General features: G+C 37.7%; 1 protein-coding gene across 1 annotated transcript in view; it reads left to right on the top strand.

Annotated features, from left to right (window-relative positions):
- Positions 1-12,500, top strand: part of LOC143739996 (receptor-type tyrosine-protein phosphatase mu-like) — a 360,798-nt gene that overhangs the window by 176,600 nt on the left and 171,698 nt on the right. Inside the window, exons 8-11 of the mRNA XM_077232010.1 lie at positions 1,227-1,535; positions 3,482-3,591; positions 7,989-8,190; positions 9,534-9,636. Coding sequence (XP_077088125.1) covers positions 1,227-1,535; positions 3,482-3,591; positions 7,989-8,190; positions 9,534-9,636 — 724 coding nt within the window. The remainder of the gene's footprint in view (positions 1-1,226; positions 1,536-3,481; positions 3,592-7,988; positions 8,191-9,533; positions 9,637-12,500) is intronic.

The raw sequence follows: 12,500 nt of genomic DNA, 5'->3' as shown, positions 1-12,500 counted from the left end.
GTTCTCGATACACTGTGATCATGTGACCCTCATCTGTTCTCGATACGCTGTGATCATGTGACCCTCATCTGTTCTCGATACGCTGTGATCATGTGACCCTCATCTGTTCTCGATACACTGTGATCATGTGACCCTCATTTGTTCTCGATACACTGTGATCATGTGACCCTCACCTGTTCTCGATACGCTGTGATCATGTGACCCTCATCTGTTCTCGATACGCTGTGATCATGTGACCCTCATCTGTTCTCGATACGCTGTGATCATGTGACCCTCATCTGTTCTCGATACGCTGTGATCATGTGACCCTCATCTGTTCTCGATACGCTGTGATCATGTGACCCTCACCTGTTCTCGATACGCTGTGATCATGTGACCCTCACCTGTTCTCGATACACTGTGATCATGTGACCCTCACCTGTTCTCGATACGCTGTGATCATGTGACCCTCACCTGTTCTCGATACACTGTGATCATGTGACCCTCACCTGTTCTCGATACACTGTGATCATGTGACCCTCACCTGTTCTCGATACACTGTGATCATGTGACCCTCATCTGTTCTCGATATGCTGTGATCATGTGACCCTCACCTGTTCTCGATACACTGTGATCATGTGACCCTCACCTGTTCTCGATACGCTGTGATCATGTGACCCTCACCTGTTCTCGATACGCTGTGATCATGTGACCCTCATCTGTTCTCGATACGCTGTGATCATGTGACCCTCATCTGTTCTCGATACGCTGTGATCATGTGACCCTCATCTGTTCTCGATACACTGTGATCATGTGACCCTCACCTGTTCTCGATACACTGTGATCATGTGACCCTCACCTGTTCTCGATACACTGTGATCATGTGACCCTCATCTGTTCTCGATACGCTGTGATCATGTGACGCTGTATTAGATGGAGTCTGAGACTCTTTGATCTGCTCTTCTCGTCTGATTGATGCTTTGATCCTCGAGTGGCGGATATGACTTCCAGACCCGGAGAAACGGGATCAGGGTTTCTGTGTGTGTGTGTGTGTGTGTGTGTGTGTGTGTGTGTGTGTGTGTGTGTGTGTGTGTGTGTGTGTGTGTGTGTGTGTGTTTGAGTGTGCGTGTGTTTGATTGTGCGTGTGTGTGTGTGTTTGAGACGCCGTCTGCCCTGACTCACAGTAAGATACTAACAGTGTGTGTGCTTCACAGTAAGACACTAACGGTGTGTGTGTTCTCCCTCAGAGCCGATGCACGGGCCTCGACAGCTGAAAGTGGTGGACATCAAGTCTCGTCAGGTGACGGTTCGCTGGGAGCCGTTTGGCTACAACGTGACGCGCTGTCACAACTACAGTCTGACGGTGCAGTACCGGTCCCGAACCCGAGCCGGAGCCGGAGCGAAGGAGGAGAGCAGGGAGGTGTCGTCGAGCTCCACTCCTCAACACACCATACACAACCTCACGCCCTTCACCAATCTCAGCGTCAGAATGGTCCTGCGCAACCGAGAGGGAGTCAAGGAGAGTCCCGAGATACACGTGCAGACCGATGAAGATGGTGAGCGAGAACTGGCATAAACTATATATATATATATATATATATATATATGTGTGTGTGTGTTTGTATAATATGGGGGGCCAAACATTAAATAATTATATGTTAATCCGAATATATAGTTACAAATCTGAATATATACACATAAATCCGAATATGTAGTTATAAGTCTGAATATATAGTTATACTTACAACTCTGAATATATAAGTATAAATCTGAATATATAGTTATATCTCTGAATTTATAGTTATATCTCTGAATATATAGTTACAAATCTGAATATATAGTTACAAATCTGAATATATAAATATAAATCCGAACATATAGTTATAACTGAATATATAGTTACAAATCTGAAAATATAAACCTAAATCCTGAATAATATAGTTATAACTCTGAATATATGAATGTAAATCCGAATATATACAGTAGTTATACAGTAACTCTGAGGATGTGTTATGTGTGTGTCTGTGTGTGTGTGTGTGTGTGTGTGTGTGTGTGTGTGTGTGTGTGTGTGTGTGTGTAATATGGTGGGCCAAACATGAAATAATTATATGTAAATCTGAATATATAGTTACAAATATGATCTCTCTCTCTCTCTCTCTCTCTCTCTCTCTCTCTCTCTCTATATATATATATATATAAAGGCCTACATTGAATTTATTACACATAAAAAGGCTACAACGGCCATTATTTTTATTTTAGTTTTTATTTTAGTTTTTTATAGTTTATATCAAAAACAATTTGGTTACAAACATTCTTCAAAATTCACCAAAATATGAGCCAGATATATTCCTGATGTTTTAAGTCCCACTAGAACTGTTTATTCTCTAGACCTTTTTGAGATCTTTGTAGAATTCTAGATCTTTAGATCTTTTATCCTCTAGAGCTTTAGCATCTGTGTCTCAAAAAACACTGATCCGAAGAACCTCTGAAACATAAAGAACATTATTTATCCACAAAGAACCATATAACTGAATAACCGGAGACAAGCTTCTTCTTGAATAGAAATGAGTTATTTTGCTGTATCTGAGAAACAACTGAAGAACCTTTAAGTTCCCCAGCACAGTGTCTTTAGTACTACGGTATATAGTCACTGTATTTCTATGAACAGCCCATTATATCAGGTACTGGAGTGAGTGAGCTGCTCAAATGCTCCATTGGATCATTTTCATCTTATTTCTCATGTTCCTGAGGGTGAATTTCTTCCAGTACGGTGAAGCGCTGACATTTAGCTTGAATGTCTAATTGCGTCCCCCATTAGCAGAGCTCTTCTGATGGAATAAACATGATTTTTTTTTGTTTCCTGAGATCGGCAACCTTTATAAATAATTAGACACCTGGGCCGCATCTCGACTGGATGTTAAACACACACGCGCTCTTTGTTCTCGTTCAGAGTCGGTGTCAAGTGAGACAGACTTGAGGAACGTTCCTGCGAGAGTATCCTGAAACGATAAACAAATGAGTAATAATCTCTCACAGACACACACGCGTGTTTGAAGGAGGAGATGAACAGCATCTGAGGGGATTTTGTGTGTTCCCTTGCATTTATGGCTTGAAACCAGTGACTTTTATATAATAATAATAATAATAAATCACAGTCACTTATTCATACCGATTTAACCTTTCAGAAAAAGGCGGTCAGCTTGAGACATAATGTTTTCCTTATTAGCTGTCAAATATTGATGATTGTGTGTGTGTGTGTGTGTGTGTGTGTGTGTGTGTGTGTGTGTGTGTGTGTGTGTGTGTGTGTGTGTGTGTGTGTGTGTGTGTGTGTGTGTGTGTGTGTGTGTGTGTGTGTGTGTGTGTGTGTGTGTGTGTGTGTGTGTGTCAATGTGTGACGGTATCTTAGATATAACAAAATATTACAGCTACAGAACATCGTATGCATGTGAAGAGCTGTTGCTGTTGCTGTGTTCTGATCCGTTATGATATCACTTCCTGTCAGTGCCGGGTGACGTTCCTCTGGATTCTATCCAGGCCAGTGTGTACGAGGAGAAGATCCTGCTGAAGTGGAGAGAACCGGCTCAGACCTTCGGCATCATCACTCAGTATGAGGTGAACCTACACATTATCACTGACAAGGTATAACATTAAATCTGATAGTAAATTTGAACTAAATAAAAAAAAAAAAACGCTTCAGTGCGCCGACGCACTGGCGAACGTTTTTAAAGTATCAACTTTCAAATCTTGTCATTTTTTAAGAAATTAAAATTCAATACAGTTTTGTGGCTCTTTAATGTGTGGTGACAGATCACTGAAGCGACATGTGAACCAATCATCTCTTCCTCTTTACTACTAGTTACAGCACAATATAATCATGAATGAACATCAGAAGGTATGCTTTAAGATGTCAACACACCATTTTTCAAGTTCAAGTCCACCAACGTTAATCTACTAACTCTGTCTGGTTTGAAGATAATATCTGCGTTATGATTGGTCAGATCGCCTGTCAATCAAACTCCTGGCTGAAGTTGCGTGAACGGGTGTGTTTCTTCAGGCCGCAAAGAAATATAGAACTGTGTACACGGCAAAAAATGTTTTTCTTACTTACTAGTATTGTTTTGTTTCCAGTCCATATATCTAAAAATTCCCCTCTGGTGCTCTTCGCGGGTCGGAAAAAAATGACGCATATGAATTTTTATTTCAATGAAATGGATGTACTATATTTTAGTTTGATAATGTTTTTTATTTCAAGTTCTAACAATCCTGAAGCATATTTATATACACTTACTTAAGCACTTTATTCATTTATATTCGTTTTTTTCTCTTTACTGTCTGCCTCTCTTATTTTAATCGCTTGTTCTATTTGTCATGTGTATGACTACGTACAGTTGTACAGTATATTTCTATTTATTTCTGTAGCCTCTTGGCCAGGTCACGTTTGTAAATGAGAAGTGGTTCTCAAACAGTTTACCTGGATAAATAAAGGTTAAATAAAAAATAAATAAATACATTTTGTATTTTGAGGGGATTTTATGGTACTAAATTATATTTACGTTGTATTTATAATCCATTTATTCACTTTTTGAGCATTGACCTGAAAATTTGATTTCCAACTTGTGGTAAATCTCGAATGCTTAAGAGCGACAGACATAAGTTTGATCGCTTTTCAAAGACGACACTTGGCAGATTATTGCTGTAGTGAAAAAAGTTTTAAAAAGTGAAGTTATAAAAAAAATTATTATAAAAATTTTATAATTTTCTATTATAAAAAAAGTTACACTATTTTACGTTTATTGTTATGAAGAATGTGCAAAAATACTATTTTCAATTTTTATATGAAATATAGATTTTCAAAAACCTGTTTCCCTCTAAAACTGTGAGTAAATCAAAGTGTGTCCAAAATCTGAGCCTGATATCTCAGTAAATGATCTTTCAGTGAGATGTTGTTCGGCTGCAGTACCGAACTCTTCCACTAGAGGAAATTCGTCTCCCATTAATTTCCAATGCGCTAGTTTTTGACCGTGAGGAGCACAAGTGTGACTATTTTTTACAGGACCATTTAACCTGTTCGAATAATTTTTTTATATATTATTTTATATATTCAGATTTTTCTGTGTTCACACAGCAAGTGCCAAAACCTTTACCAAGTTTCGTACCATTCCGATGAAGAAAGTTTTTTACCGAAGAGCACCAGAGTGTTAAATCAAGAAGCATTTACTAGATAATAGAAGCCATTTACAGATAATTTTGCTTGGACTCACTTTTCATCAGAAAACAAGATATCTTATGTAATTTTACGTTGTAAATGCTTATTATAAAAAAAGATATTATATTTTTGGACTGGAAACAAGACAAAGATACTAGGTAAGAAAAGACAAAAATACTAATTTTTTTTCAGTGTATCGTCAACTTAACAGTGAAAACTAGCACCATGTTTTCCAATATCTCCCAAGGGTAGCATGTACAGAGTGAACAGCAGCGGTCCTAGTACTGAGCCTTGTGGTACGCCATACTGAACTTGTGATCGATAAGACATCTCTTCATTTACTGCTACAAACTGATAGCGGTCAGATAAATATGATTTAAACCATGCTAGTGCAATTCCACTAATGCCAACATCATTTTCGAGTCTATTTAAAAGAATGTTGTGGTCGATAGTGTCAAATGCAGCACTAAGATCAAGTAACACTAATAGAGAGATACAACCACGATCGGATGATAAGAGCAAATCATTTGTGACTCTAATGAGAGCTGTCTCGGTGCTATGGTGCGGTCTAAATCCTGACTGGAAATCCTCACAGATACCATTTCTTTCTAAAAAATATAACATAGTTGTGAAGATACTGCCTTTTCTAGTATCTTTGACAGAAAAGGTAGATTCGAGATCGGCCTGTAATTGACTAATTCTGTAGGATCAAGTTGCGTTTTTTTTAAGAATCAGCTAAATAATATCCATCTTAAAATGTATTGGTATGTATCCTAATGATGTAGATGAATGAATGGTGTTGAGAAGAGGATCTACGACCTCTGGAAGCATCTCTTTCAATGGCTTAGTCGGTAAAGGGTCTAACATACATGTGTGTCTGTGTGTGTGTTTCAGACCATTGTGTGTGTGTGCGCTACAGATCATATAGTCAGACGGGAATAACCGTAGACTCAATTGTCCGTGAGCCCGTCGTGGCGTCCAGCCTTTGATTTGACAGTATCAAAGAGTTCAAACTGAGACTCTCTGACGGGCCGTGATTTCAAAAGGACAGTTTGGGCTTTTTTTCCTCTTATCAAGGGAACCTGATTCTTCCTTTCCTTTCTTTTTCCTCTCGCTCTCTCGCTCTCTCTCTCTCTGATTCCAGACATTCTGCTCTTGTATATTTCCAGTGAGATTTCCCGTCCTCAGATTCTCCTTTCCCATCCGATCCACGGCTCTGGATGACGTCAGTCGGATGTTCACAGTCTCTCGCTCCATGGAATGATATGAATCTAATAGCTAATAGAGTTTATGAAAACGAGCAGAAAATCCTGATATCAAAAAGTGTCTCGAATGCGCCACTTCATTAATGCCGCTCATCTTCAGTGTAATGAACAAACCCCTACAAATACAAGAAGCAAAACACTTTCCCACCTTTTCCCTGCTCTGATCCGTCACAAGCGCGGATGTTGTTATTGATTTCTTTATTTATTTATTGCTGGCTGATAATTGAAAAGGGCCTTGAAGCATTTCAGAAATAGAGTGGAATCATTTGTTTTGTTCGACGCTGGAATTCATTATAGTGATGCTAACATGTAGCACTGCCCTCGACTAAAGATTTTTCTAGTCGACTAGTATTCATTAATTTAAGCAATTAATCGACTAATCGTGTGTTATATTATTAAGCCATCAATCATAATAATGCGCCTTTAATTGCCTATATGATATATGTATGGTCTAATCAGCGCACAAATTTAAATTCAATGATAATGAGTGTTTTGTGAAAAAAACAGAATGAGACTTTATTATAAACATTTTAATAATTTATTGGTAATGTTTTCAGTGTTTTGGGCTGCAGAGATTAAGTCACGATGCTGACTCCTCATCTCCGCCTATATGTACGTCTCATACGGATTATATAATCTGAGAATATTTATGTTCCATTTGAATCTGTTTATTTAAATGTAGACATTTCAAGGTTTCTATAGATATATTTCTCATGTCTGTGAAGCAATTATACGCTGAGTTTCAGTTGCGTTCCAGTTCACTGAGACCGAGAGGCAGAAAGCGCATCCTGATTGTGTTCATTATTTTACAAAAGCATGTTTGCCGTTATTGTGATTTACAGCAATAAAAGCAGACCCTTTACAGTTTGCATTACTCGTATCTGTATGACCAAAAATGACGGAGTATTTTCAGTTAAATGCGGCGGCGCCTGTATGTCTATCTCACGACCAATTCGTACGAATTTGTACAAGGGATTAAAAGGTGGCTAATTCGTACGACCTCACTCATATGAATTTGTGCGATTTGTCTAAACCCACGTGATGGTTAGGTTTAGGGGCGGGGTCAGGTGTAGGTCATTCGTACGAATTCATACGAATTGGGCAACTCGTAAAATATGTACGATTTAGCAAAAATCTTACTAATTCGTACGAGTGAGGTCGTATGAATTCGTACGAATTACCCACCTCGTAAAATTCGTACGAATTGCCGTGAGATCGATTTGGTATGCCATGCAGTAAGAGCGTCTCCACACTAACACTAATAATAGCGCACATTTATCTAGGTTAGTATTAGAGCGACTTGTAAAGTTGCTGCTAGTTGCGTGTATCAAGTGATATGCCATTTTGAGGTCGATGAATGATAACGATTGGATTCCCTGCCGTTAACGATTTGTCCATCACAGCCTGTGTGAGTTCGCTGCAGTTTTTTTTTTCTGCGACTAAACGACTAATAAAATTGTGGTCGACTAAGCCTACTCGACTGACGATTAGTGGACTTCAGGAGGCAGCCCTACTAACATGCATGCTTGTGTTCCCAGATCTCCTATAAAGCCGTCAGCTCCTTCGACCCAGTGCTGGATCTGTCTAACCAGAGCGGGAAGGTGGTGAAGATGGGGAATGAAACCAGCCATGTGTTCCTGGGTCTTTATCCCGGCTCCACGTACTCCTTCACCCTCAGAGCGAGCACCGCTAAAGGCTTCGGGCCGCCCGCCGTCACACAGGCCACAACCAAGATCTCAGGTCAGTTCATTTATCTGAAACAATCCCAATCCTACACTGGAGTAACAAAAGAGTGTTGGTTCAACTTAACTGGTTGCCACTCTTCGTGTGTTGGTCAAAAATTGCTGATTTTTTTTATTTGTATTTCAATGATTGTAGTATATTTTATTTCGGTAATGTTTTTAATTAATAATTTTGTATTTTTAGGGGATTTTTTGGTACTTAATTATATCTACGCTGTATTTATAATCCATTTATTCGCATTGCTGAGCATAGACCTGAAAATCAATTTTCAACTTAAACTGTTGTAAATCTTGAATGCTTTAGAGCGACAGACGGAAGTTTGATCTCTTTTCAAAGACGACACTTGGCAAATTATTGCTGTAGTGAAAACAGTTGTAAAAACTGACTTTAAAAAAAGTTTAAAAAAAAAAGTTTATTGTTATGAAAATTGCACAAAAATACTAGTTTCAATTTTTATATGAAATATATATTTTCAAAAACCTGTTTTACTCAAAACTCAAAAAAAAGTTGTGTTCAAAATTTGAGCTTGATATCTCAGTAAATGATCTTTCAGTGAGATGTTCCTCGACTGCAGTACCGAACGCTTCCACTAGAGGAAATTCATCTCCCATTCATTACCAATGCGCTCATTTCTGACCGCGAGGAGCACAAGGGTGACTATTTTTTACAGGACCATTAAACATGTTCAATCATGTCTTTGCATTTTTTTTGTTCACACAGCAAGTGCCAAAACCTTTACCAAGTTTCGTAAAATTTTCAATAAAAAATGACTGTAGAGCACCAGATGGTTAAAAGTTTGAGTTCATTGAAACTACAAATTTGAGTTGTGCTGTTTTCCATGTTCATCTGCTGTTTGATCATGAAACGCCTCCACTGTATCTTGAGTTTCTTCCGGGAACGAACACGTCACAATATTCCTCATTATAATTTTAATAATTATAAGTTGAGTTAGTTAGTAGTGTGTTAAACTGGCGGTTATGGTAAGGGGCGGGACATTTCCCAAACACACTCGAAGCGCTCGACCAATCACAACACACTGATCCAGCCGACCAATCAGAGCACAGTGTGCTTTTCAGGAGGAGGGGCTTCATAGAGACAGGAAGTAAACAGAGCGTTACTGACAGACTGGGAAGAGAGGAGCCGCAACAATGGAGAATATGAGGAAAAAAATCAACATTCAAGCAGGAAAACCTGTTCTTGCATGACAACTCTAGTGATTTGAGTTGCTGTTTCAAATCACTTGTGTGTGTGTGTGTGTGTGTGTGTGTGTGTGTGTGTGTGTGTGTGTGTGTGTGTGTGTGTGTGTGTGTGTGTGTGTGTGTGTGTGTGTGTGTTTGCAGCTCCGTCGATGCCGGCGTACGATCAGGAGTCGCCTCTGAACCAGACGGACAGCAGCGTCACGGTTGTGCTGAAACCGGCCCAGAGCCGCGGAGCTCCTGTCAGGTACAAACAATAATAATCATACATTTATATATTTGTGTCCCTGGACCACAAAACCAGTCACAAGTCACACAGGTACTGTATATTTGTGGCAATAGCCAACAATACATTATCGATTTTTCTTTTATGCCAAAAATCATTAGGATATTAAATAAAGATCATGTTCCATGAAGATATTTTGTAAATTTCCTACCGTAAATATATAAAAACATATATTTTTGTGAGTGGATGCAGCAATATCACGAACATAAATGCATTTTCTCAATGTTTAGTTTTTTTGCACTAAATAAATCAAATAAATAAACGACCCATTTGACTGATTTTGTGGTCCAAGGTCACATGTCACTCCTGCAGATAAAACACTTAAAAAAATGTACAAGTAGCAATAAAAAAAGCAACAAACGTGAGAATAATTTATTTTGTGATAATAACGCAATAAAACCAAATTTTCAACATAGTTTTGTACAAATTTTGAATGCAAAATTGCATAAGGTTTTATTTTCGCATAGTAAAATAAAACCTGTAGCTGTAGTTTGACTTTTATTTATAGAATTTTTTCAGATTAAGTTCAACCAAGTTTAGTGTTTTGTTCTTTGCTCATTTTTTTAATGTTTTTACAATATTCTCCTCATATGCTGATGGTTTAATCAAACTTGTAGTGTCATTAAAACAAATATCCACTCCAGCCGCTACTTTAAGATGATTTCCCAAAAAAAACGGTACATTTAACAGTATTTTACTGTAAAATTGCATGAATAGATCTATTATAGTTTTTCATATAGCAGATTTAATTGGTTAACCGTAGCATTTTTACAGTTATCATTACAGTGGTATTGTACAGTGCATGTGAATGTGAAGCGAGAGTGTGTGTCTGTTCTCAGCTGGCTGTTTTGATGGTATTTTTCCTGCTGTATTGTTTGTGGATTCCTCCGAGTGAGCGTCAGTCTTTGAAGCGGAGAACAAAGTGTGTGTGTGTGTGTGTGTTCAGAGCCGTGCCCTGAACCGCTTTCATGTGTTTCTCCTGCCGGTGTCACATCGGCCCCTGAACGTCCCCGCGCTGAACACACACTCTCCGACCCTCGTTAGTAAACGCCACACGCGCTCAGGTGAACGTGTCCAAGAACATTTCAGCCACAAATCAAACCAAAAATAACACTTTATAGATTTGAATTCTGTAAATTAAGAATTCTGCATTTGTTTTTTTATGACATTTAAAGCATGAAGCAGAAACTGTGCTTGTTTTTCTGAGTGAAACGCTTCTGGAACAAGAATAAATGTGGGCGGGGCTTGATTGTGTCTGTGAGGAACTGATTGGATGGTTGTGGTTTGCTATTGGCTGATCTCATGTGAGTGACAGGTTATAGCCCCGCCCACATCATCAGAGAAGAGAGAGATGCTGCAAGAGGAACTTATTCTGATTCGAGATTACCAGGAACATGAAGTTAACACAATAATAATGTGCACTGATAAAGCATTCATAATAAACCCTGCAAAATCACTCTTTTTGATTTCATGGTGACTTTAGACACATTTAAACACGGTTCAATATTTGACATTGTTGATATTGCTTTGCTGCACTTCATTATGATTTATTATTTAATGTATTTTAATTATTTTGTATATATAAACACACATGCATGTATATATTTAAGAAAAATATGTTATTTATATATATGTATACAGTATATGCATGCAAATATTTCTTAAATATATACATGCTTGTGTGTGTATTTATATATTGAAAATAATTATACATAATGCACACACACATATATTATGTTATTTTGGATTAATCATTGTCCAGCACTAATATATATATATATATATATATATGAGTTGACCTAACTTGAAAAATCTGGTGATGCAAATTACTCAAATATTTTGTCAAATTTCCCCGTTTTGAATTGAAAATATGGTGATTTAAATAATTCATGTAGTTCATAACTGAATGTATCAAGACAAAAACATGAACAGAGCCGTCCTCCGCACATTAACCATAAGATAAAGAGTGAATATGTGCATATTTTTAAAGAAAACCATTGCAAATACTTTACAATAAACGTTAGTTCTTATCTTGTTATCTTAAATCCTTTTAAATCCTTTAATTTAAAAGAACTAAATATACAAAGAATTTAAATGAATAGTCAATGTCAAAAACAAGCTTACGACCTTGCATTTAAATCTCTATATAATGATGAAATATAAGCTGGACATGTTTGTGATGTTTGACTCTGAATCTCAGATATTTATAAATGTTCAGCCGGTTTAATAAAGCTGTAACATCTTCAGCATAAGAATATTATATCACAGAGCGCTGGTTTAATATTGGATATGTCGGGTCTGACGCTCGACTGTACCGTAGTAAATTACAGTGATGTTTACCGCAGTAATCTCTGCTGGATTACACCGCCAGTCAATCATCTAATCTGATCAAACCGTGTTTTTACCTCGTCTTCAAAATAGGAAAATAGGAAAAGCAAGATTTGATTATTGTGATCTAATCTCTCGGTCTGTGATTGTGTTTGTCCGTGTTTTCAGGAGACGAGGTCATTACGGCGGGCTTCGGTGTCTTTTAGGTTGCTAGGGTCAAAGGTCAAACTCAGTGTCATGTGACATCAGATTGTAATTAACCAAGAGCTGATGTCACTAATAAAACAGTTCATGGTTACACTTTATAAAACTGTTGCTTCGTTAAAGAATAACTACACAGGAACAAACGAGTTACGCACTCTTAACACTGCTAACTAACTATATACAGGTTTATAACTAATATTAATAATGCATAATTTATAATAAAAGGTAATGTTATTGCCTTTTTTTTATAATGTCTCTTTCTGTACGTTAAATGCCTCTTTTGTAATTATTTA

The sequence above is a fragment of the Siphateles boraxobius genome, unplaced genomic scaffold (genome assembly GCF_051911475.1).
Source record: "Siphateles boraxobius isolate OS27281-9 unplaced genomic scaffold, OSU_SipBor_1 161, whole genome shotgun sequence".
Taxonomy (NCBI): domain Eukaryota; kingdom Metazoa; phylum Chordata; class Actinopteri; order Cypriniformes; family Leuciscidae; genus Siphateles; species Siphateles boraxobius.
The sequence above is the reverse complement of the archived record's forward strand: the minus strand, read 5'-3'. Positions and strand labels throughout refer to the sequence as shown.